The sequence below is a fragment of the Mastigoproctus giganteus genome, chromosome 3 (assembly GCF_048544385.1).
Source record: "Mastigoproctus giganteus isolate SK-2022 chromosome 3, ASM4854438v1, whole genome shotgun sequence".
Classification (NCBI taxonomy): Eukaryota; Metazoa; Arthropoda; class Arachnida; order Uropygi; family Thelyphonidae; genus Mastigoproctus; species Mastigoproctus giganteus.
Window position 1 is genome coordinate 184,700,002 of NC_143577.1, and position 27,184 is coordinate 184,727,185.

The window sequence follows — 27,184 nt, forward strand, 5'->3', positions numbered from 1 at the left end:
ACATTCCACTCTTTGCGATATCATCTATCTGAGCATTTGTTTCTAGATGTTGCGTGACTAAAAACCAGTTAGAAATTTTATTAAAATTTTGATAAGGATTTGTAACTTTCTTTAATTTTAGGTGAGGCACCATATGTACCTGAGGTGAGCAGTCCAAGTGATACCTCAAATTTTGATGTTGATGAAACTGATTTAAAAGGGTCGGTAAGTGATATAAAATTTTTATACTCCCACGTATGCACATAATAAAATTACTCAACATCAGTGTTCATTATTTGCCTTGTTTTAATACACAAATGCTAGGGTCTCAAAGATGTTTTGAAACTAGCTGATTTCTCGTCAGGTGGTGGGTTGTGATTCATTTAGTGGATGGATGCCATTGTGAATAATGTATTTTGTCTAACTGAAGAGCCAGATGATGCACAAAGTAAAACTTCCATTTAAACACATATAGTGTATAATATTTATTGGATTTCAACAACTGCATTAAAATATAACTCCACAGCTGTGGGCAAATGTGTCCCACGTCTGTAGGTTAAAAGTACATTGTTATGCATTCAAATAGAAAGTTTACTTCTGCAAATTGTTTGGCTGTTCACTTAGGACAAAATACATTATTCATAGTTCAGCATAGCTTTGCCAATAGAGGAGACCACTTGTCACCTGATGAAAAGTCAGTAAACTTTGAAACAGTTGTCCTAACGATGTCTCAGATTTTTATATGCGCAGCAGATTTGCTTTTATGGTGGTGCTATATTTATTATTTTAAAAGATTAGCATTAGCATTAGTAAAGGCATATGATGCAAGAACGCAAGCTAATACAGCATCAGCCAAAAAAAAAATACCCCCTTTTCATTTCACCCATGCACTCGCTCCAAATGTTTTGTCTAGTTCTGCCTTGAATCTATTTAAGCTATCAACATCTAGAATGACAAATGGAAGTTTGTTCCAGCAATCAACCACCTGCTGGCTAAAGGCAAACTTCCACACATCCATCCTACAACTGTCTTTCTTCAATTTGAATTTATGCCCTCTCAGGAGATTATTCTGAGCAAGAGGAAGATTCCTATCAGCATTGAGCATGCTTAAACCATTCAAGGCTTTATTCACCTCAGTCAGGTCACCTCTCAGGTGCCTAGTTTCCAGACACTGTAATTTTAAAAACTTAAGCCTTTCTTCATAAGAGCACACCCCTTCGTTCCATTCACTAATCTTGTTGCCCATCTCTGTACTCTTTCCAGCAGCTCTACATCCTTCTTAAAATGAGGCCTCCAGACCTGTATATAGTACTCAAGGTGTGGCCTGACCATTGCTTTATACAAGGGGATAATCACCTCCTTATCCGTGCTAGAAAAATTCCTGTATATGATTGACAAGACACCATGAGCTGCTCTTGCAGCATCTGCACTGCACTGAAAACTTCATATCTGACTGCACAATGAATGAAAAAGACCAGTGTCCCCAGGTCCTTTTCATTCATTACCACTGTTAGTGTAGTACCACACAGTTGATACATTACTTTGGGGTTACGGCTTCCCATATGCAGTACAGTCAGTCCTTGTATAGTGCGATAGTTGTTCCTAGAAATCCTCGTGCAACGCAAAGTCGTGCAATATAAATAACAGGCCCTATGGGAAAAATAGGGTTAGGTGCCGACCACCCAAGATTGAACACACATTTGTAACCAAAACATTACCAAACACAATAAATAATTGTAATAAAATACGTAAGTATTTTATTATGACTATTACATAATAAAATATTGCTAATGCTTTTGCTTCTATTGTAAGCAAACTTGTTTTTTTGTTTGATTTTCTATCCAAACAGATGACAGCCGTTCCATCTCTTTCAATTTTTTGTGTCTTGATCTAATGGATTTCAATTACACTTTGAGTTGTTCCTACTATGAAAGTTGTTTTTATTTTCTCTGCATGCTTTTTAATTCTTGGCATTGCCTCATTCAGGCCAGTAGCACGTGCAATATCACATGGTCTTAATTTTGCTCAAAGTGTTTCAAATTTTCATATTTTTTCTCTATCAACAGAGGCGGACTGGCCATAAGCCTTACTGGGGAAACCCCGGTGGACCGGAGGCCGGTGTGATTTTGGCCATAAACGCTAGTATGAGGCTGCTACAAATTTTCCCGGGTAAGAATTTTTGACCCAGTCCACCTCTGTTTTTCGATATTGCTTTTCTTTTTCTCTCTGAATCTGTAGTGTCTTCACCAGGACGCTTCCTTTTCACACCTTTTAAATATTTTACTCATTTTTAGGGAATAAAGCACAATTACCAAATGAGGACGCACTCTTGATACACATAAAAAAAGCTGCACGTGTGTAGCAACTGAATAAACAACACTGTAAAGGCAGAGATGCACTTAACTCCTCGCTAGCTCACATTTTACTAAAGCACATTTCTGGGGGTTACTACCATAAAACAATAAAAACTATTTCCAGCTGCGTTTCTGCTAGTAGAATCTGTTATAAACTGGTAGTAAACTCCTAATTGCATTTGTGATAATACCGATAGCTGGAATTGTGTGAGTTTTTACGTTATTATGGGGAAAAGCATTTCCCCTTCACTGATATAAAAAACATAAATACATTTTCAGAATCTTCTTTCATTGCTATCATATTGCGTTCAGTTGGGGTGATTCCGCATTCGACTGCCATTTCTTGTAAACACAAAGGTGATTCATGCATAAGCGAATTCAGTTCGTGTTATATGCGATATCGTTCCCCTATTTATAAATCGTTTTTGATTGAATTTGTGTAGTGTAAACACGTGTTATATGAGGAGACTGACTGTACTTTACATTTGTCAATGTTAAACTTCAGTTGCCACCTCTTAGCCCAACAACCAACTTTTCTAGATCCTGTTGCAGTAGCATACTGTCTTTGGTGTCATTAACAATCCTGCCAACCTTGGTATTGTCTGCAAACTTACACATTAAGTCTGATATACCTTCATCAATATCATTAATAAATACAGAAAACAATAATGGATCCAACTCTGAACCCTGGGGGACTCCATTAATAACATTATTCCACGAAGAGCAGTGTCCATTACCACTAATTACCACTGTAAGCAGTACTTACCACTGCTTACCACTCTGTCTTCTCCGACTCAACCATCCCATTATCCATAGCAGCAATTTGCCTCCAATGCCACACTGCTCCAATTTGTGCAGTAGTCTTCCATGTTCAACAGTATCAAAAGCCTTTCTAAGATCCAAATATATGATATCAAGATTATTCTTTATATCCAGTTCCTTTGTGACCACATCATAGTATTGAATCAAGATTGGTCAGACGGGACTTTCCCTTAACAAACATGTGCAGTGTCCGAGCTATAACTGAAGTCTTGTCTAGATGATCGTGCAGTGCTTCTTTAACCAGTGCCTCCATTACTTTCCCTGGAACAGAAGTTAAACTAATTGGTCTGTAATTACTTGTGCCCTTTGATCCTCCTTTATGAATTGGTGTCACATATGCATTCTCATAATTATGGCTAAGGGTTTGCTTACTTCCTTTGCTGCCTCCTTTAATATAACTGGATAGATTCACCCATAATCTGGATGAGTGGTAAATCAGAATGTCTTATAATTTGGGTATTTTAACTTCCCAGATATTGACTGGAACTTGTGGGCTGGGCACTCACACACTAGTCAGATTTTTGTGGATTTATTGGATGATTGTTTTCTGCAGCAGCATGTTCAAGAGGCAACCAGAGAGAGTAATACTCTTGATCTGGTTATCAGCAGTGATCATTCATGTATTAAGAATTTGGAGATAAAGGAACCACTAGGTGCAAGTGATCACAGTGTACTGATGTGGGATTTACTTAAAGATATAATTACCATCAGGGGGAATGGAAAGGGTTTTTGCTTCCGTAAAGGTGAGTACAGTGGTCTCAGAAAGTTTTTAAATTCTATACAGTGGGATAAACTGACCATGTTACCAACAGTGAATTCTAAGTGGGAAGTATTCAAGGAATTAATCGTGGATGCTACTAAAAGTTTCATACCTATTAAGAAATATTGTTCAAGGTTTAGGCCTCATTGGTTATCAAATGAACTAATGAGACTCGTAACAGAGAAGAAAAATGCATGGGATGCATATAAATTATCAAGCGACTCAGAAACCTATGGCAGATATAAGCTAGTCTGTAATCAGGTCACAAAGGAGGTTAGGCAGGCGAAGGCAGATTACGAGAAATCCTTGGCAAAAGATGCTAAGAAAAACAGCAAGGATTTCTTTACTTATATAAACTCTAAAATGAAGGGGATGAATCTGATTGGTCTACTTGACATCGATGGTTCGACTGTTGATGATCCTGCTCAGATAGCAAACAAACTGATTGAGTATTTTGCATCTACATTCACACATGAGGAATTATTAAGACTTGAAATGGCAGAAGGTTATTAAATTGTAGCAGGGTGCTTAATGATTTTGTAATAACAGAGAGCAAAGTGGACGAGAAATTGTTGAAGTTAAACCTAAGAAAAGCACCTGGGGTGTATGGGATCTATCCAGTTATATTAAAGGAGGCGGCAAAGCAACTAAGCAAACCCTTAGCCATAATTATGAGAGCATCCTTGGACTCAGGGGAGGTTTCCACCGGCTGGAGATGTGCAAATGTATCCACAATTCACAAAGGGGGATCGAAGGGTGACACGAGTAATTATAGACCAGTTAATTTAACTTCTGTTCCGGGTAAAATAATGGAGTCACCGTTTAAAGATGCATTGCAGGATCATCTAGACAAGACTGCAGCAATAATTCAGACACAGCATGGGTTTGTTAAGGGAAAGTCTTGTCTGACAAATTTGATAGGATATTATGACATGGTTACAAAGGAACTGGATGCAAAAAATAATTTTGATATCATATATTTGGATTTCAGGAAAGCTTTTGACACTGTTGCGCATGAAAGACTATTGTACAAATTGGAGCAGAATGGTATTAAGGGTAAGTTGCTACAATGGATAAAAGGATGGTTAAGTGGGAGAAGACAGAGGGTGGTAATCAATGAGTGCTGCTCTTTGTGGACTAATGTTATTAGTGGAGTCCCAGAGGGTTCAGTGTTGGGTTCACTGTTGTTTTGTATATTTATCAATGATATTGATGAAGGGATATCAGGCTTAATGTCGAAGTTTGCAGATGATATAAAGGTTGGCAGGGTTGTTAATGACAGTAATGGCAGTGTGCTTACTGCAACAGGATCGAGATAATTTGGGCATATGGGCTAAGAAGTGGCAACTGAAGATTAACCTTGACAAATGCAAAGTACTGCATATGGTTAGAAGTAACCCCAGAGAAATGTACCAACTATGTGGTACTACACTTGAGGTGGTAGAAAATGAAAAAGACCTGGGAGTAATTGTGCAGGCAGATATGAAGTTTTCTGAGCAATGCAGAGAGGCTGCTAGGGCAGGTCATGGGGTTTTGTCAATGATATATAGGAATTTTGCTAGCAGGGAAAAGGAGGTGATTATCCCTCTGTATAAGGCAATGGTCAGGCCACGTCTTGAGTACTGCGTACAGGTCTGGAGGCCTCATTTTAGGAAGGATGTAGATTTACTCGAGCGTGTACAGAGAAGGGCAACAAGATTGGTGAGGGGAATGAAGGGATCCTCTTAGCAAGAGAGGCTTAAGTTCTGCAAATTGCAGTGGCTGGAGACTAGGCACCTGCGCGGTGATCTGATTGAGGTGTTGTATAAGACCTTGAATGGGTTGAGCACGCTGAATTCTGATGGGATCGTTCCACTTGTTCAGATTACGAACCTAAGGGGGCATAACGTCAAATTAAGAAAAGACAGATGTAGAATAGATGTGCGGAAATGTGCCTTTAGCCAGTGGGTGGTTAATTGCTGGAACAAACTTCCATCTGTCGTTGTGGAAGTTGATAGGTTGAATAAATTTAAGGAAGAACTGGACAGGCATTTGGAGGGAATTGGTGTGATTTTTTTTTTTTTTTTTTGGCTGATGCTGCATAAACTCATACACATGCTTTCTTGACTCATATGCCGCTACTACTACTACTACCCCAGGTATCTTTCTTTTGTTTATCTTCAACAATTTCTTCTCCACTTTCCTCTCAGTTTTTACAAAATCATCTAGCTCACTTCCAAAGTTTAATACACCTGGCATTCCCCTCCCTGAATAACTCCTCATGTGTGAATGTAGATGCAAAATACTCATTTGGTTTGTTTGCTACCTGAGCAGGATCATCAACAGTTTAATCATCAATATAATATCAAGTGGACCAATCTGATTCATTCCCTTCCTTCTAGAGTTTACAGAAGTAAAGAATTCTTTGCTGTTTTTCTTTGCATCCTTTACGAAAGATTTCTCGTAATCTGCCTTTTCCTGCCTAATCTCCTTTGTGACTTGGTTTCAGACCACCTTATATCAATTATAGGCTACCATATCACCTGTTAATTTATATGTATCCCATGCATTTTCCTTCTCTGCCACATGTCTCATTAGTTCATCTGATATCCCATTAGGCCTAAACCTTGAAGTATATTTCTTTGTTGGTATGAAAAGCCTAGTAGCTTACAACATTAATTTTTTGACTGTATGCCATTTTGAATTTTTGTTGGTAATATCATCAGTTGGTCCTGCTGTATAGAATTTAAAAACTGTCTCAGACCAGAAGTCACCTTTACGAAAGCAAAAACCCTTCAACTTTTCCCTGCTGGTAGTTACCTGTTTGATTAAATCCCACTTCAGCACACTGTGATCACTGCCATCTAGTGGTTTCTTTATCTGTAGATTCTTGCATGATGAATCACTCTGATTTGTTATTTGGTTTTTTTTTTTTAGGAGCATTAGCAACTATGGCCATATTGCTCCGGGGATATGCGGTAATCATTCCCTGATCTTTCGACATCCTCCGTATTCGGTGGTCATGGACTTTTACCCCAGTCTAAACAAGAAGCATGTGCTAAGCACTGCCGCTCCTGCTCACTACTGATAACCAGATCAAGAGTATTACTTCCTCTAGTTGCCTCCCAAACATGCTGCTATAGAAAACAATTATCAATAAATCCATAAAAGCCTTGCTAGTGTGTGAGTGACCAACCCACAAATTCCAGTCAATATCTGAGAAATTAAAACTCCCCATTATAAGGCAATCTGATTTACTGGCCCACTCTGTTTTCTGTACAGTTGTTTATTATACTCATCAGAGTCGTTAGGCCTATAACACACTCCTCCTCTCAATTTTGCTTTCCCCGTTCTTATGTCATACAAAACTGACTCGACATTGCTCTGTCCACCCATGTTGACTGGCTGTATTTCTTTGTATTTTATGTGTTTCTTATTAATAGCATATCCCCACCTCCCTTCCTTTCCTGTCTATTGTTTCTGTACACATTGTACTCCACAAATCCCATTTCTGCATTCCTTATATCTGTGTGACACCATGTCTCTGATATCCCAACAATATCTTATCATTGATGTATTGACCAACACCTGACCAATTTGAGGTATTGCTCAAAACATCAAAGGCAGATATTGTTGGGATATCAGAGACATGGTGTCACACAGATATAAGAATGCAGAACTGGAATTTGGAGAATACAATGTATACAGGAAGGATAGGAAGGGAGGAGGGTTTATGCTATTAGTTAAGAAACACATAAAATCCAAGGAAGTGAAGCCAGTCGACATCTCTGGACAGTGCAGTGTCGAGTCAGTTTGGAGTGACATAAGCATTGGGAGATCAAAATTAGAGTAGGAGTGTGTTATAGGCCTAATGAATCTGATGAGTATAATAAGAAACTGTATAGGGAAATAGAGTGGGCCAGTAAATCAGAGAGTCTTATAATGGAGGATTTTAATTTCCCAGATATTGACTGGAATTTGTGGATTGGTCACTCACACACTAGCAAGGCTCTTGTGGATTTATTGGATGATTGTTTTCTACATCAGCATGTTTGGGAGGCAACTAGAGGAAGTAATACCCTTGATTTGATTTTCAGTAGTGATTCTTCTTGCATTAAGAATCTGCAAATAAAGGAACCACTAGGTGGCAGTGATCACAGTGTGCTGAAGTTGGATTTATTCAAAGAGGTAACTGCCATCAGGGGGAGAGGGAAGGGTTTTTACTTTCGTAATGGCAACTACGGTGGTCTGAGACAGTATATAAATGCTATACAGTGGGACCAACTGATGATGTTACCAGCAGCAAATTCAAAATGGGATGCATTCAAAATATTTATCTTGGAAGCTACTAAGCTTTACATACCAACTAAGAAATATTTTCAAGGTTTCAGCCTAAATGGATGTCAGATAAACTAATGAGACATATGGCAGAGAAGAAAAATGCATGGGATGCATATAAATTAATGGGTGACATGGAAGCCTATGATAAGCTGGTCTGTAACCAAGTCACAAAGCAGATTATGAGAAATCTTTGGCAAAGGATGCAAAGATAAACAACAAAGAGTTCTTTACTTATGGAAACTCTAGAATGAAAGGGATGAATCAGATTGGTCCACCAGATATTGATTGGTTCAACTGTTGATGATCCTGCTCAGGTAGTAACAAACTAAATGAGTATTTTGCATCTTCATTCACCCATGAGGAGTTATTCTGGTTGGGGAATGCTGGAGGTGATTTAAACTTTGCAGTGAGCTAGATGATTTTGTAATAACTGAGAGGACAGTGGAGGAGAAATTGTTGAAGATAAACGTAAAAAAAAAGGCACCCAGGGTGGATGGGATCTATCCAGTTATATTAAGAGGCAGCAAAGGAAGTAAGCAAACTCTTAGCCATAATTATGAGAGCTTCTTTGGACTTGGGAGGTATCCATGTACTGGAGATGTGGAAATGTAACCACAATTCACAAAGGAGGTTCAAAGGGCGACTCAAGTGATTATAGAACTGTTAGTTTAACTTCAGTTCGAGGAAAATTAATGGAGGCCCTGGTTAAAGAAGCACTGCAAGAACATCTAGAGCATGGTTTTGTTAAGGGAAAGTCTTGCCTGAACAATTTGATTGGGTGCTATGATGTGGTCACAAAGGATCTGGATGAAGGGAATAATTTTGATATCATATATTTGGATCTTAGAAAGGTTTTTGTTGCATGGAAGACAGCTGAACAAATTGGAGCAGTTTGACATTGGACGCAAATTGCTACTATGGATAAAGGGATGGTTGAGTGGGAGAAGACAGAGAGTGGTAATTAATTGACACTGCTCATCGTGGACTAATGTTATTAGTGAAGTCCCTCGGGGTTCTGTGTTGGGTCCATTGTTTTCTGTATTTATAAATGATATAGATGATGGTATATCAAGCTTAATATCCAAGTTTGCGGACAATATGAAGGTTGGCAGGGTTGTTAAGGACACTAATCACAGTATGTTGCTGCAACAGGATCTAGAAAAGTTGAGCAGATGGGCTCTCAAGGTGGCAAATGAAGTTTATCATTGACAAATGTAAAGTACTACATATGGGCAGCAGTAACCCCTGAGTGTCGTATCAATTCTGTGGTACTACAGTGGTAGAGAACGAAAAGGACCTGTGGGTAATTGTGCAGGTAGATATGAAGTTTTCTGAGCAGTGCAGACAGTCTGCAAGAGTAGCTCATAGTGTCTTGTCAATGATATACAGGAAATTTTCTAGCAGGGATAAGGAGGTGATTATTCCTTTGTATAAGGCAATAGTCAGGCTACACCTTGAGTACTGTATACAGGTCTGGAGGCCTCATTTTAAGAAGGATGTAGAGCTGCTTTAACAAGTACTGAGAAGGGCAACAAGATTAGTGAATGTAACAAAGGGTTGCTCTTTAAGAAGAAAGGATTAAGTTTCGCAAATTACAGTGTCTGGAGACTAGGCACCTGCGAAGTGATCTGATTGAGGTGTATAAAGACATGAATGGTTTGAGCATGCTCAATGCTGATGGGATTCTTCCTCTTGCTCAGAATAATCACCTGAGAGGGTATAAATTCAAATTGAGGAAAGACAGATGTTGGATAGATGTGCGGAACTTTGCCTTTAGCCAGCGGGTAGTTGATTGGTGGAACAGACTTCCATCCTTTGTTGTAGAAGTTGATAGCCTAAATAAATTTAAGGCTGAGCTGGACAGGTATTTGGAATGAACGTAGGGGTGAAATGGGAGTGGTATTTTTTTTTGGCTAATGCTGCATAAGCTTGCTTTCTTCCATCATATTCCTCTACTAATGCTAATGCTAACCTCGAATTCATCAAATTTATTTACCAAGCTCCTAGCATTGGTGTACACGCATGTATAGAATCACCTGTTTCTATTCTTTGCTGCCCTAACACAGCCCATGTATTTACTTGTTCCGCAATGACTCCCAGCAGTCTCTGAAATCCCATGTACCTTGTTTTCCTAGTCTGCTGCTCATTCCAGTAGAAACAGTGCAAGAATCATTTTCACCTCTGCCAGCAGCTATTGTTAATCTATTAGTCTGTGTATCCCCCCCCCACGCTAGCAGTTTTCTTACCCACGTAACACTGCCTTGATAGCATCAATAAATATTCTTGCACCTTTTCTATTTAAGTGTATCTCATCTCTGTAGAAGCAGTCTCTCCTGTTAACAAGCTCAGACCAAGCTGAGAAAAATTCTACCCCTTGAGCCTTGCACAGTCTCTATAGGGCCGAATTGATCGACAAGGCTCTCATCATATACTCCCTCCTATCGTATCTGGGCAGAATTGCAGACACTTTCAAATTGAACCCTAACTCATGGCTTTTTTTCAACATTGACCTGTACTTGTTGAGTAATTCTGCCGGTCTCCTACTCTTAAGATGTTTTAATTTGTCTCTAAGTTGAACATAAGTCTAAATCTTAGTGGTTAAATACTCAACTTTCTTATTTTAGTGGAAATAAAGATCTTTCTGTGATCGATATTGTAATTAGTATAATATATGATTTTTATGGATTTGAACTTCTCTGTATTATTGTACACATACGTTTTTCTGCTTTTGTGCTACACTGTAGCCAGTTCACGCCTGCTAACTCTTCCACTTGAGCTGGGAGTTTTCACTGGATAGGTCTTCCAGTTTTCAATTAGTTTAATTTTTTTCTGTCATTTGGTCAACTTTGTGTTATTTTTTCATTCCAACACATCACACAGGTGTTCAATTGAATTGAGGTCTGGTGACTGCAGAGAGAGGCCAGTGCAGTAGTCTGAATTCACTCTTATAATCCTAGAACCAGTTCTGCACAATTCTGGCCTTGTTACGTGGTGCATTATACTGTCGGAACAATCCATTTTCATAGGATTGCACTGTAGCAATGGCCCTTGACGTGGGTATCTGTACGTCGTACGGGTGACCTACCAGTGATGCTGGCCTTTCAGATTAGCATCACTGGGATCTAATGCCGAAGCCTTGGTTCCAAGGTTACATCAATGGAATCTGGCATATGCAGCTGTGTCCTGCAACCTGTGGAAACTTGGAATTAGGGATCCTGGTGGGAGAAGGGCCCAGCCCTAATACATCACTTTGGCCCCTTACTTCGACAAGCTGGGAGGTCCCAGACCGGCCCAACTGGGATCAATCAGCAAGTGGTTCTTATTGCTAGGGTCAACTGCATTCCAATAAGTCTCCCTTCCTTTGGTCCTGGAACAGGGTAAAGGCTTATTGGAAACGTGGGTATGATGCTCCTAAGTGAACTTGGCATCCCATTTGTGTATGTAGTACCTGCTATTTCCCAAATGGGCATCCCTTCATAGGGCTTCATGGTGGGTGAGGTACTTAGGGCATCTGAAATTTTTATCTTACTTTTGAGTAATTTAAATCACTCTTTTTCTTCTGGGTCCCCAACAAGGCCCTTACCTAACCGACCAGAAGACACCAATAATTCTAATTAAAAAAGACCCAGAATTGAGAATAGACAACCATCAGTGACGTCCGCTTTTTCTCATTCTCCATTCCACTGGAGAGCAAGCACTCGAGAGAATGTCACCCTTCTTTATTCAGGAAGAGTTGGGAAGATCTTCAAAATCCATCAAAAGGCTGCATTCTGGAGACATTTTAGTTGAGGCTGCAAGCCAAAAATATGCACGGCAACTTCTGAAAGCCACTTCGATAGGGGGAATACCCATCATCATTGCCCTTCTCAGTCTATCTAGGATGCTCGGCTGCCAAATGTCGAATGCCCCAGCAAAATCGACTGAGATGGCAAGGAAATTTTTTTGTTACAGCCCACAGCCGCCCTAAAAAGGCCACTCAAGGCGTCAGTGGTAGAAGTTCCTTGCTTGAATTCGTATTGTGTTGGCATGATTAGTCCAGCTGTTTCGTATAGTGGTGAGTTATTCTTTTACATATCAGCCTTTCGAATAGCTTACTTGCCACTGGGAGCAGGCCATAAGAGTCCAGCTGTTCTGGAGGCGGGTGGGGTCCAGCAGGGAGGAAGAGTCCTGCTGTTTGGGAGCTGCGTCAGCCTGTGTTTGTCACTTCTTCCTGTTCCTTTTGCTCTGAGGAGTTATTCCTGGTTTCTCTATCACTTTTTTGGGACTACCAGTTTGTTTTTTCTTTGTCATGGGAGTTACCTTAGGGTCGTCCATATCTTCAGTCTGGTCAGCAGTCCGTGTGGCTCTGGTTTCAGTTTGTAAGATTTCTGTCTCTTGTTCTTCTGTTGAGTCCATGATTTCCAGATTATCGGGTTTAATTTATGCTGTTCTTGTAGAGGTTGGATATGCCACTGTTTGACATACACCACAAGTCCATGGGTCGTAGTTCTAGAGCAATGCTTCTGCAAGATTTCTCCTGAGTCTCTGGGACAATCCTTCTGGGGCAATCCTTCTGCAAGATTTCTCTCAAGTGAAGGAGTTGTCCTAGAGACTCGGGACTAATTTCTCCTTGGTTTTCTTGGGGGCACTAAGAACAACATAGACTGTCCAGGGAAAAAGTTGGTCCTTAGCCATGCTAGGTCTGTGGTCAGAGGAGGGTGGAAAATGAAACACTGATATTTCTCTATAAATGCAATACTTTTTGTCACAAGTTGTTGGGGCACTATCTGAGCCCTGAGAAAAACACAAGGGGCACTGACATCACAGAAGTCAATAGAATGCTTTAATGTAAAATATTATAACTATTATATTAGTACTCAGGTTGCACCAGAAATTTGCTGACTCTCTTCAATATTGCAGCTACAGCCAATCAAAACAGGGCCTTATGGTCACTTCACCTAGCAACAACAACAAGGCCTTTCTTTTCAGCACCCAAAGAGGAAGCTTCCATGTGACAATTAAAATCTCAAATTGTCAATCAGCCATAAATTGTTCTAGCAGTGTTCTAGGCAAGGTTTAAACTAATGTTCTAGGCAAGGTTTAAACTAGTAGGAATAATTACAAGCAACATAAGTCAATCTCAAAAATTTCAATGTAAACCAGTGGCTGAACCTACATGGCATTGTGATAGTGCAAACCACTAGATCAAATGTCGTGATACAGGGATTTGAAAGCTTCCATATCTATTGAACTCCTTAGAAGTTCAGCATAAAATAAGTGTCTGTAGACTCACCGTCACCTGCAGAGCTTGAGGAACATAAAATATATCCAATTTGAACAGTTTGAATTGCTAAAAATCCCAAAACTTCACATAGCATTAAATTCATGCAGCCTTCCAATACTTGGGCAGCGCCACCTCTCAACCTTTATGGTAGTGACCACTTGCCTGAAATATCCACTCTTTTCAATGGAAGATCGTGCCACCCATCAAGGATACCACGGTGGAAGATGGATCACGCTGACTGGAATGCCCTCAAAGACCTGGCATCGTATGGCCACATACATGTGACGCTATTACGGCATACATATGAAAGTTATTTGTGATTAGTTTATTGCACGCGCGATGAGCGCTACAATAAAACTAATTGCAATAAAATAAACACTCAAATGTCGCAATAAGTTTGTCAGTATTGTTAGAGATTTTGTGAAAACAAGTTCATTAGTTCACTATATTATCCATCATATTGTGTTGTGTTTTTCTGCAAGTTTGTACAAGAGTGTTGTGGAAAAAAAAAAAAAAAAAAAAAGCTAAATGGGAATGGCTAAAAGAAAATTACTAAAATAAGAGGAACTGAGAGAAATTGCTGGAATTTACAATTAAGCAGAGTTAAACTTCTCACAGACACATCGCTGTCGAGTTTTTTCAGAAGTTCAACTTCATATGTTATGGACAATGTACGGTGTTTGCACTTTACAGCACGAGAGGCACTTCCTTTATGCATTGGAACCATGGCTGGGGCTAAATGTGAGCAAGTTATAATAATAAATTCAGAAAAACAAGTGGGAATAGCTTGCCAGTGTTTACTAATTTGTGCCAACAGCTGATGCTGCAACCGATGCCACCAAAACAGTAGCAGCAGGTCGGTGCACTGACACAGGAAATTTGAAATTATGTTTGCAGAAATTATGTTCGGATTACCGGTGGCCGGATTAGTGATGATCGACCTGTAGTAGGAACTGTGATTCATCAGACCAGGCAATGTTTTTCCAATCATCCATTGTTCAGTGTCAGTGTTTCTGAGCTCACTATAACCTTACTTTCTTGTTTTTGTTGACAGGAGTGGAACCTGCTTCAGTTGTTGGCTGTAATACTCCATCCATGACAAGGTACAGTTTTCAGAATGCAAATAATATATTTATTATTTTCATTCTGAAATGATGTTCTTTGGAATGCCACTGCTGTACTGGGTTGTTAAGTGTGACTAACTGTAGCTTTTCTGTTACCCTGTACAAGTGTTGTCAGCTTCTGTCTTTCCAATGCATCAACAAGCTGTTTCCAGCTACAGGATTGAGTTTTTTCCTGGATGTTATTTGGTCCTTGGAACAATCTTGATACACCCTGGATAAAGTTGTGTGTGAATTCCCCAGCAGGGTTGCTGTTTCTTAAATACTCTTATTGGTGTGTGTTGCACTGATTACTATGTCACATTCTAAGTCATTTTAAATCTTTTGTCTTGTCTATTCTCACTCTGAGTTGTTCACAAACAGTATCCTTATGTATCTGTCCACCTGTTCTGTTTTGCCTGGTGTGAATGTATGATGCTGTTGCCCAAAGGAGCACACCATTTCATGAAAGGATGGGTGTACCTAATGAAGTGGCCACTTAGTATAGGTTCCAGGCAGGCAAGACATAACACCTTTTTATTATTATTATGAATTTTAAATAACTTGAAAAGCAATCTGTGCTAATGATAAATATAGTAACAAATTTTAGTAAATAATAGTATGTATAATCATTAAATAGATAAATATTTAGTTTGATTTGAAATATTTTATTTGTTTGTTTAGGATTCAATCGCACCAAGTGCAAATTCTGTATTTTCTGGTCTTCATTTGCCTTTTGTGGGTTTTACATTTACATCAGGGAGGTAAGGTTATTAATTTTCTTTCTGTGTGTGTGTGTGTGTGTGTGTGTGTGTGTGTGTGTGTGTGTGTGTGTGTGTGTGTGTGTGAGAGAGAGAGAGAGAGAGAGAGAGAGAGAGAGAGAGAGAGAGAGAGAGAGAGAGAGAGAGGTGGGGGGAGATTTCATAAGTTTCCTATATGATAGTTCCAGTGTGCATATATAGTTTATGCAAGTGAACCCTTGTTAATTGTGTCACTGGCATCATCTGGCTGTTATTTTTAAGTGATATTTGAAAAGCATATTTGTTTAGTCATCAGATGTAAATCAATGAAAAAGTGTGAGAGTCCCATATAGATTTCAAACAGTGATTAAATTGTATGTGTTGTTAGTAAAAACTTTATGTGGTTCTGGAATACAATGTAGCATTTCCTGTATGGCAATTATAGAAGTGAGAATCTCATGAGCAAGTGCATTTGTATCCTTAGCACACACACTGGGGAGGGAAATGAAAGACTGTGCAAAATGGATTTTACATGTGCTGTAATCATGTATGGATTTCATCTGTGATCTGCATGTAATGTGATCCATTTACAACACCAGGAGGGAGAACACTTCTTGATAGTATTTTGACTATGGGCAAAGCATAGGTGCATTCATTTGACTTGGAGGAACTTATGGGAGCCTTTCATCTCACTAGAAGAAGATTGCATGTTACAGACAAGGTGCTCTGAAAGTGATGTGCATCATGGTTTACACTCATCAGGGGCTTTTTGACCATGTTATGTTGCTATCATTAATGAAAAATATTGGGCAAGATTATTACGTGATGGGTTGTTGTCTGTATTGCATCAAGATCAACCCAAACTGGTGAAAATTTCTGTGCTGTATACATTCAAGAAAATGCAGCACCTTGTCACCATCAGGACATTCAAAAATTGCTGTAGGGTTGGAAAGCTCTCTCTCTCTCTCTCTCTCTCTCTCTCTCTCTCTCTCTCTCTCTCTCTCTCTCTCTCTCTCTCTCACATTTCCTGAACCTGTCACCATATGATGATTACTTTTGTTTGCTTAGGTGATGAATCTGTCTCAGAGATTGCAAACATCAAACTGGGTTTGAATTTGCAAACAAATTCAAATTCAAAAGAAGCATCAAATGGCTTGTCAGAAAATCTCCGAGTCATCTGAACATGTCTGATCACATCACTGGAATTGATTAGCTGCCTCACCAAAGATAAGTGTGTTGACTTGTGGTGATTCCATTGAACAAGAGATTGTTGTGGCATATCATTTTTTATTGATTACTTGTTTCAGTAGCATACTGATCACATACAGAAAACTTCTGAAATGACCCATGTGTATCTGTAATATTAATAGTAATCTAAATGCAGATTTTTAAAATCATCAGTTTAATTTTTTATGACATAAAATTTTGTTATATAGTGTCAGACAGATTTGCATATTGGATGCCAGTAATAATTTACAGTTGCCACATGTGGCATTAGCTTTAGTACGGCCGACCGGGCTAGTCAGGTAGGTAAAGTGCCTGCCTGGCAACCCAAAAGTCGCGGGTTCGATTCCCGCCTCGGGCTTGGATCACAGTAAAATGCAAAAACTTTGGGAGGTGCAATATGCCCACAGAAGCTGATGCGCCAACAACTAACAAAAGAAAAAAAAAAAAAAAAATCATTAGTACAGGCACATGATGCAAGAAAGCAAGCTTGTATAGCATCAGCCAAAAAAAAAAAAAAAATCCCATCCTTCCCATTTCACTGATCCATTCATTCAAAATGTTTGTTTAGCTCTGCCTTGAATTTATTTAAGCTATCAACTTCCACAACAACAGATAGAAGTTTGTTCCAGCAAGCAACTACCTGCTGGCTAAAGACAAACTTCCACATAGCTATTCTACAACTGTCTTTCTTCAGTTTGAATCTATGGCCCCTCAGGTTTTTAATCTGAGCAAGAGGAAGAATCCCATGTCTGCTCAATCTATTCAAGGCTATATACACCTCAATCAGATCACTTCGCAGGTGCCTAGTCTTCAGACGCTGCAATTTTCAGAACCTAAGCCTTTCTTCACAAGAGCACCCATGCGTTCCCTTCACCAATCTTGTTGCCCTTCTCTGTACTTGGTCTAGCACCTCTACCTCCTTCCTGATATGAGGCTTCCAGACTTTTAGTATTAGCATTAGCAAAGGCACATGATGCAAGAAAGCAAGCTTATATAGTATTAACCAAAAAAAACCCTTATTTCACCCATCCACTCGCTCCAAATGTTTGTCAAGTTCTGCCTTGAATCTATTTAAGCTATCAACTTCTACAACGACAGATGGAAGTTTGTTCGACCAATCAACCACCCGCTGGCTAAAGGCAAACTTCCGCACATCTATCCTACAACTGTCTTTTCTCAATTTGAATTTATGCCCTCTCCTGTATGCAGTACTGAAGGTGTGGCCTGACCATTGCCTTATACAAGGGGATAATCATCTCCTTATCCCTGCTTGCAAAATTCCTGTATACCATTGACAAGACTCCATGACCTACTCTGGCAGCCTGCCTGCACTGCTCAGAAAATTTCATATTTGACTGTACAATTACCCTCAGGTTTCTTTCATTCTCCACTACCCTGAGTGTAACACCACCCAGTTGGTACATTTCTCTGGGGTTACTCCTACCCACATGCAGTACTTTACATTTGTCAATGTTAAACTTTAGTTGACACTTCTCAGCCTATCTACCCAACTTTTCCAGATCCTATTGCAGCAGCATACTGCCATTACTGTTATTAACAACCCTGCCAACCTTTGTATCATCTGCAAACTTTGATATTAAGCCTGATATAACTTCATCAATATCATTGATAAATATACAAAACAACAGTGGGCCCAACACCAAACCCTATGGGACTCCACTAATAACATTAGTCCATGAAGAGCAGTATCCATTGATTACCACCCTCTGTCTTCTCCCACTCAACCATCCTTTTATCCATTATAGCAACTTACCCTTAATACCATTCTGCTCCAATTTGTACAGTAGTCTTCCATTTGCAACAGTATCAAAAGCTTTCCTGAAATCCAAGTATATGATATCAAAATTATTTTTTGCATACAGTTCCTTTGTGACCACATCATACTATCCAATCAAATTGGTCAGACAAGACTTCCTCTTGACAAACCCATGCTGTGTTTGAATTATTACTGCTTTCTTGTCTAGATGAACCTGCAATGCTTCTTTAACCAGTGACTCCATTATTTTTCCTGGAATAGAAGTCAAACTAGCAGATCTGTAATTACTCGTGTCACCCTTTGATCCCGCTTTGTGAATTGGAGATATATTTGCACATCTCCAGTCTGTGGGGACTTCCCCCGAGTCCAAGCATGCTCTCATAATTATGGCTAAGGGTTTGCTTACTTTCTTTGCCAACTTGTTTAATATAACTGGATAGATCCCATCTACCCCAGGTGATTTTCTTATGTTTAACGTCAACAATTTCTCCTCCACTTTGCTCTCAATTATTACAAAATCATTTAACTCCCTGTTAGAGTTTGATAAACATCTGGCCCTGTCCTTCTTGAATAACTGCTTATGTGTGAATGTAGGTGCAAAATACTCATGTAGTTTGGCAGCTATCTGGGAATGATCATCTACAGTCAAACCATCAATATCAAGTGCACCAATCTGATTCTTTCCCTCCCTTTTAGAGTTTATATAAGTAAAGAAGTCTTTGCTGTTTTTCTTAACATCCTTTGCGAAAGATTTCTCGTAATCTGCCTTTGCTTGCCTAATCTCCTTTGTAACTTGATTACAGGCTAGCTTATATCTGCCATAGGCTTCTGTGCTAATTTATATGCATCCCATGCATTTTCTTCTCTGCCACGAGTCTCATTAGTTCATCTGACGTCCATTTAGGCTTAAACTTTGAACAGTATTTCTTAATCGCTATGAAATCCTAGTAGCTTCCATGATTAATTCCTTGAATGCTTCCCACTTAGAAATTGCTGTTGGTTGCATCATCAGTTGGTCCCACTGTACAGAATTTAAGAACTGTGTGAGACCACTGTGGTCACCTTTACTGAAGCAAAAACCATTCCCTTTACCCCGATGGTAATTATATCTTTAAGTTAATCTTACATCAGTACACTGTGATCACTGCCACCTAGTGGTTCCTTTATCTGCAAATTCTTAATGCACGAATAATCACTGTTGATAACCAGATCAAGAGTATTACCCTCTCTGGTTGCCTCTCAAACATGCTGCTGGAGAAAACAATCATCCAATCAATTCACAAAAGTCTTGCTAGTGTGCAAGTGACCAACTCACAAGTTCCAGTCAATATCTGGGAAGTTAAAATCCCCGATTATAACACAATCTGATTTACTGGCCCATTCTATTTCTCTGTACAATTTTTCGTTGTTCTCATTAGAGTCATTAGGCCTATAACAAACTCCAACCCTCATTTTTGCTTTTCCAGTGCTTATGTTACACCAAACTGACTCAACATTGCACTGTCCATCTATGTCAACTGGATGCACTTCGTTAGATTTTATGTGTTCCTTAACTAACAGCATAACCCTCCCCCCCTTCCTATCCTGTCTATCCTTTCTGTACACATTCTTCCTGTCCTGGCTATCCTTTTTTTCCCCAAATTCTAATTCTGCATCCCTTATATCTGAGTGACACCAAGTCTCTGATATCCCAACAATATCTGCCTTGGATGTCTTAACCAGCACTTAAAATTCATCAAATTTATTTACTATACTCCTAGCATTAGTGTACATGCAAGTAAACATGCACCTGTACTTACTCTTAGTTACTCTAACACAGCCCATGTATTTACTTGTTTCACGACTCCTAGCAGTTCCTGAAATCTCCAGCAATCTGCTTTCCAGGCTGCTGCTCATTCCAATAAAAGTGGAAGCCTGCAGCTGTTAATCTGTTATTCTGTGAATCCCCCCAAGTTAGCAGTTTGTTGATCCCCCTAACATTGCCTCGATAGCATCAGCAAATATTCTTGCATCCTTTCTATTTAAGTGCATCCAATCCATGTAGAAGCAGTCTCTCATGTTAACAAGCAGAGACCACGCTGAGAAAATTTCTACTTCATGAGCTCTGCACAATCTCCAGGGCTGAATTGATTGAAAAGGTTCATCATATACTCCATCCTATTGTGTGTGGGCAGGATTGCAGACACTTTCAAATTTAACCCAAACTCGTGACATTTTTTCAACGTTTACCTGTATTTGCTAAGTAAAACCGTAGATCTCCTACATTTAATGTCATTAGTGCCAATGTGTACAACAATATCACCTCCTTTTTGTGCCCTTAAAAGATGATATCTGCTGTACAACATCATCAACTTTTGCCCCTGGCAGATTAGGATTTTGGACTAAAGATGAATATGGCTAAAACAAAAGTAATGATGAAAACGTATGCCACAGAAAGGGAAATAATGATTGAAGCAGCAGTAATTGAAAAGGTGGAGTCATATACTTATCTGGGACAAGTTATTAGCTGTAATAATGATAAATGGCTGGAAGTCAAGATAAGAATAAATTTTGGATGGATAGCATTCAGGAAATATAGTCACATACTGAAGAGCAATATCCCAATTTGTCTGAAACTTAAAATAATGAACCAATGTATACTTCCCACCGTGACTTATGGAAGTGAAACTTGGGCACTCACCAAAAGAATGGAAGAGAAACTGAGAACTACACAGTGAAGATTGGAACGAATTATATTGGGAATCAGACTGTTAGATAAGAAGAGAAATACATGGATTAGGCAGCAAACTCAAGTAAAGGACATTCTTATCAAAACTAAAGAACTAAAATGGTTTTGGGCAGGATACATAGCTCATTATGACAGATGGACTAAGAAAATAACGGAATGGTACCCAAGAGGAGCTAGAAGAAAGTCTGGAAGACAAAGGTGGAGATGGATAGATGAAATTCATGAGTTTGTGGGTAAATGGATGGCCAATGCTCAAAACAGAAGGAACTGGAAAGTTGCTGGGGAGGCCTTCATCCTGCAGTGGATTGAAAATGGCTGATGATGATGATGTTACCTTTACTGATTTTAAATGCTTAAGATATATTTTTAAAAAATTTAAATTAGTTTTATAGTAGGTTTTAATTTTGCATTTGCTGCAATTTGAACATTGTTATTTTGGACAGTGTTATTTGTTATGTCCTTTGTGTTATTCTACCCTGTATCCGTGCAGCTAAAACTTAATCTACCTTCAAAGAAAAGTTTATTCTTTAAATTTTTTATTGAAAATATGAGAAATGTCTGTTAATTTTCAAGTAACCTGGAAAACTGGATTTAAATATGAAATATCAGCATAACACTTAGTAAAGCTGAATTTTATGATCTTCAATATAACAAAATAGTTTCATGTAACTTTTTTCTGTTTTTGTTTTTACTTAATTGCAGCACTTGTGTAGAGTTTTACTAAACAAAGTAATGAAAAGTATATAAAATGTATAGAAAAAAATTTTTTTTTTTTTTTGTTTACAAAAACTGGTTCACTCTTTTCCCCAGTGTGAGACTTTCCATGTTATTAATATATCTAAGAGAATTACATATCTGTCTGCATAATTCCCCCCCCACCTTTTCATTTTCCATTTTCATTTTCATGTTTTTATTTTCCACTACCCTGAGTGTAATACCACACATTTGGCACATTAATCTGGGATTAATATTATCCATGTGCAGTGCTTTGCATTTGTCAATGTTAAGCTTCAATTGGCATTTTTTGGCTTATCTGAAAAATTTTTCTAGATCCTGTTGAAGTAGCATACCCTGATTACTGCCATTAAATACCCTGCCTACCTTTGTATCATCTGAAAACTTAGATTTTAAGCCTTATATACCTGCATCAGTATCATTAATGAATATAGAAAACAACACTGGACCCAGCAATAAACCTAAATGAACTCAATTAATGACATTAATCCACAAAGAGCAGTGTACATTGGTAACTACTCTCTGTCATCTCCCACTCAACCGCCTCTTTATCCATTGCAGTATCTTGCCCTTAATGCCATACTGTTCCAATTTGTACAGCAGTCTTTTATGTTTAACAGTATGAAAAGCTTTTCTGAAATCCAAGTATATGATATCAAAATTATTTTTTGCATCCATTTCCTCTGTTACTGCATCATAGTATCAATCAAATTGGTCAGGCAAAATCGCCCATTAACAAATTATTGATATGCCTGCAGTATAACTGCATTCCTTTCTGTCTAGATGGTCTTGCATTATTTCTTTAATCAGTGTCTCCATTTCTTTCCCTGGAACAGAAGTTAAGCTAACAGGTCTATAATAACTTATGTTATCCTTTGATTCTTCTTTGTGAATTGAGGATACATTTGAACATTTCCAGTCCACAGAGACTTTCTCTGAATCCAGAGATACTCTCATAATTATGGATATGTAAGGGTTTGCTTACTTCCTTTGTTGTTTCCCATAATATAATTGAATAGATCCTATCCAGGTTCTTTTTATGTTTAGCTTCAACTTCTCTTCCACTTTCCTATCAGTTATCACAAAATCATTTACCTCCCTGTTAAAATTTGATTAACTTCTGTCATCTTCTTTTCTAAAGACTGATGTGTGAATGTTGAAACAAAATAGCTATTCAGTTTTTCAGCAACCTGGGCAGGATCGACAACTGTTAAACCATTGATATCAAGTGATCCAATGTGATTCATCCTGTTTCTTCTGGCCTTTACATAAGTAAAGAAATATCCCTCCTGTTTTTATTTGAATCTTTTGTGAAAGACTTCTCATAATATGTCTTATCTTGTGTGACTTCCTCTGTGACTTGATTGCAGACTTGTTTATATGTACTTACTGAGAGCTTTTGTACCACCTCGTAATATATATATATATGCATCTCATCAATTTTTCTTCTCTCTCATGAGTCTTATTAGGTCATCTTACATCTACAGTATTTAGGTCTAAGCCTTGAACAGTATTTCTTAGTTGATATTAAAAGTCTGGTAGCTTCTTTGAATGCTTCTCATTTAGACTTTACCATTCAATAACTTCCCAGATATTGATTGGAACTTGTGGGTTGGTCACTTGCATAGTAGTAAGGCTTTTGTGGATTTATTGGATGATTGTTTTCTACAGCAGCATGTTTGAGAGACAACCAGAGAGAGCAATACTCTTGATCTGATTATCAGCAGTGATTCTTCATGCATTAAGAATCTGCAGATAAAGGAACCACTAGGAGGTAGTAATCACAGTGTGCTGATGTGGGATTTACTTAAAGATGTAACTACCATCAGAGGTAAGGGGAAGGTTTTTTGCTTTTGTAAAGGTGACTACAGTGGTCTAAGACAGTTTTTAAATTCTATACAATGGGATCAACTGATGATTTTACAAACAGAAAATTCAAGGAAGTAATCTTGGAAGTTACTAGGCTTGTCATATCAACAAAAAATACAGTTCAAGGTTCAGGCCTAAATGGATGTCAGATGAACTAATGAGACTCATGGCAGAGAATAAAAATACGTGGGACACGTAAATTTTCAAGAGACACAGATGCCTGTGGTAGATATAAGATGGTCTGTAATCAAGTCACAAAGGCGGTTAGGTAAGCAAAGATAGATTATGAGAAGTCTTTAGCAAAGTATACAAAGAAAAACAGTAAACACATCTTTATTTATCTAAACTCTGGAAGAAAAGAAGGGGATGAATTAGAGTGGTCCACTTAATATCGATGGTTTGATTGTTGATGATTCTGCTCAGGTAGCTGGCAAACCGAATGTGTATTTTGCATCTACATTCGCACATGAGGAATTCTGTAGGGAAGTGGAGACCAGAAGCTTATCAAACTCTAACAGGGAGTTAAATGATTGTGTAATAACTGAGAGCAAAGTGGAGGAGAAATTGTTGAAGTTAAACATAAGAAAAGCACCTGGGGTGGATGGAATCTATCCAGTTATATTAAAGGAGGCAACAAAGAAAGTATGCAAACCTGTAGCCATAGTTGTGTCAGCATCATTGGACTCAGGGGAAGTCCCCATGGACTGGAGATGTACAAATGTATCCCCAATTCACAAAGTTGGACCTAAGGGTGACACAAGTAATTACAGACCTGTTATTTTGAATTCTGTGTCATGGAAAATGATGCAGTCACTTGTTAAAGAAGCAATGTAGGATCATCTAGACAAGACTGCAGTTATAGTTCAGACACTGCATGGATTTAGCATTAGCATTAGTAGAGGCATTTGATGCAAAAAAGCAAGCTTATGCAGCATCAGCCAAAAAATAAATAAATAAATAAAATAAATAAATAAAAAATAACCACTTCCACTTCACCCCTCTGTTCGTTCAAAATACCAGTCCAGCTGAGCCTTAAACTAATTTAGGCTATCAACTTCCACGACAAGGGATGGAAGTCTGTTTCGCCAACCAACCACCCGTTCGCTGGCTAAAGGAAAATTTCCTCATGTCTATCCTACACCCATCTTTCCTCAATTTGAATTTATGCCCTCTCAGGTGATTATTCTGAGCAAGAGGAAGAATCCCATCAGCATGCTCCCATCAGCATTGAGCATGCTCAAACCATTCAAGGCTTTATACACCTCTATCAGATCACCTCGCTGGTGCCTAGTCTCCAGACACTGTAATTTGCAAAACTTAAGCCTTTCTTCCTAAGAGCACCCCTTTGTTCCATTCACTAATCTTGTTGCCCTTCTCTGTACTTGCTCCAGCATCTCTACATCCTTCTTGAAATGAGGCCTCCAGACCTGTATACAGTACTCTAGGTGTGGCCTGACCATTGCCTTATACAAGGGAATAATCACCTCCTTATCCCTGCTAGAAAAATTCCTATATAACATCGACAATACACCATGAGCTACTTTTGCACCCATCTGCACTGCTCAGAAAACTTCATATCTGCCTGCACAACCACCCCCAGGTCCCTTTCATTCTCTGCCACTGTCAGTGTAGTACCACAGAGTTGATATGTTGCCCTGGGGTTGCTATTTCCCATATGTAGTACTTTACATTTGTCAATATTAAACTTCATTTGCCACCTCTCAGCCCATCTGCTCAACCTTTCCAGATCCTGTTGCAGTAGCATAGTGTCAGTAGTGTCCCTGCCAACCTTCGTATCGTCTGCAAACTTGGACATTAAGCTTGATATACCATCATCAGTATCATTTATAAATACAGAAAACAATAATGGACCGAATACTGAACCCTGAGGGACTCCACTAATAACATTAGTCCACGATGAGCAGTGTCCATTGATTACCACCCCCTTTATCCATTAGTAGCAATTTGCCTCCAATGCCACACTGCTCCAATTTGTGCAGCAGTCTTCCATGTGCAACAGTATCAAAGATCCAAGTATATAATATCAAAGTTATTTCCTGCATCCAGTTCTTTTGTGACTGCATCATCGTATCCAATCAAATTGGTCAGGCAAGACTTCCTCTTAACAAAACCATGCTGCGTCTGAGCTATAACTGAAGCCTTGTCTAGATGATCCTGCAGTGCTTCTTTAACCAGTGCCTCCATTAATTTTCCGAGATCAGAAGTTAAACTAACAGGTCTATAATTACTTCTGTTGCCCTTTGATCATCCTTTGTGAATTGGGGTCACATTTGGACATCTCCAGTCCATGGGTACTTCCCCTGAGTCTAAGGAAGCTCTCATAATTATGGCTAAGGGTTTGCTTACTTCCTTTGCTGCCTCCTTTAATATAACTGGATAGATCCCATCCATCCCAGGTGCCTTTCTTGTATTTATCTTCAACAATTTCTCCTCCACTTTACTCTCAGTTATTACAAGATTCTCTAGCTTACTGCCAGAGTTGAATACACCTCTGGCATTCCCCTCGCTGAATAACTCCTCATGTGTGAATGTCGATGCAAAATATTCATTTAGTTTAATTTGTTAGCTACCTGAGCAGGATCATCAACAGTTGACCCATCGATATCAAGTGGAACAATCTGATTCATCCCCTTCCTTCTAGAGTTTTCATAAGTAAAGAACTCTTTGCTGTTTTTCTTTGCCTCCCTTGCCAAAGATTTCTCATAATCTGCCTTCGCCTGCCTAACCTCCTTTGTAACTTGGTTACAGATCAACTTGTATCTGTCATAGCCTTCTGTGTTACGTGTTAATTTGTATGTATCCCATGCATTTTTCTTCTCTGCCATATGTCTCATTAGTTCATCTGACATCCACTTAGGCCTAAACCTTGAACAATATTTCTTAGTTGGTATGTAAAGCCTAGTAGCTTCCAAGATAAGTTCTTTGAATGCTTCCCATTTTGAATTTGCTGTTGGTAACATCATCAGTTGGTCCCACTGTATAGTTGGTCCCTCAGTCCATCGTAGTTGCCTTTACGAAAGCAATAACCCTTCCCTTTACCCCTAATGCTAGTTACCTCTTTGAGTAAATCCCACTTCAGCACACTGTGATCACTGCCACCTAGTGGTTCATTTACCTGCAGATTCTTAATGCATGAAGAATCACTACTGATAATCAAATCAAGAATATTACTCCCTCTATTTGCCTCCCGAACATGCTGATATAGAAAACAATCATCCAATAAATCCACAAAAGCCTTGCTAGTGTGTGAGTGACCAGGGCCCAAATTCCAGTCAATGTCTGGGAAATTAAAATACCCCATTATAAGACTCTCTGATTTACTGGCCCACTCTATTTCCCTGTACAATTTCTTATTATACTCATCAGAGTCATTAGGCCTATAGCACACTCCTACTCTCAATTTTGATCTCCCAATGCTTATGTCACACCAAACTGACTCGACACTACACTGTCCAGCAATGTCGACTGGCTTCACTTCCTTGGATTTTA

The 27,184-nt window shown here is 38.9% G+C and overlaps 1 protein-coding gene across 1 annotated transcript in view; it reads left to right on the forward strand.

Annotated features, from left to right (window-relative positions):
* LOC150088463 (serine/threonine-protein kinase Genghis Khan-like) overlaps positions 1 to 27,184 on the forward strand; it is a 905,682-nt gene that overhangs the window by 245,479 nt on the left and 633,019 nt on the right. The window contains exons 9-10 of the mRNA XM_090370169.1: positions 122 to 204; positions 15,283 to 15,362. Of these exons, the coding sequence (XP_090226295.1) occupies positions 122 to 204; positions 15,283 to 15,362 (163 nt within the window). The remainder of the gene's footprint in view (positions 1 to 121; positions 205 to 15,282; positions 15,363 to 27,184) is intronic.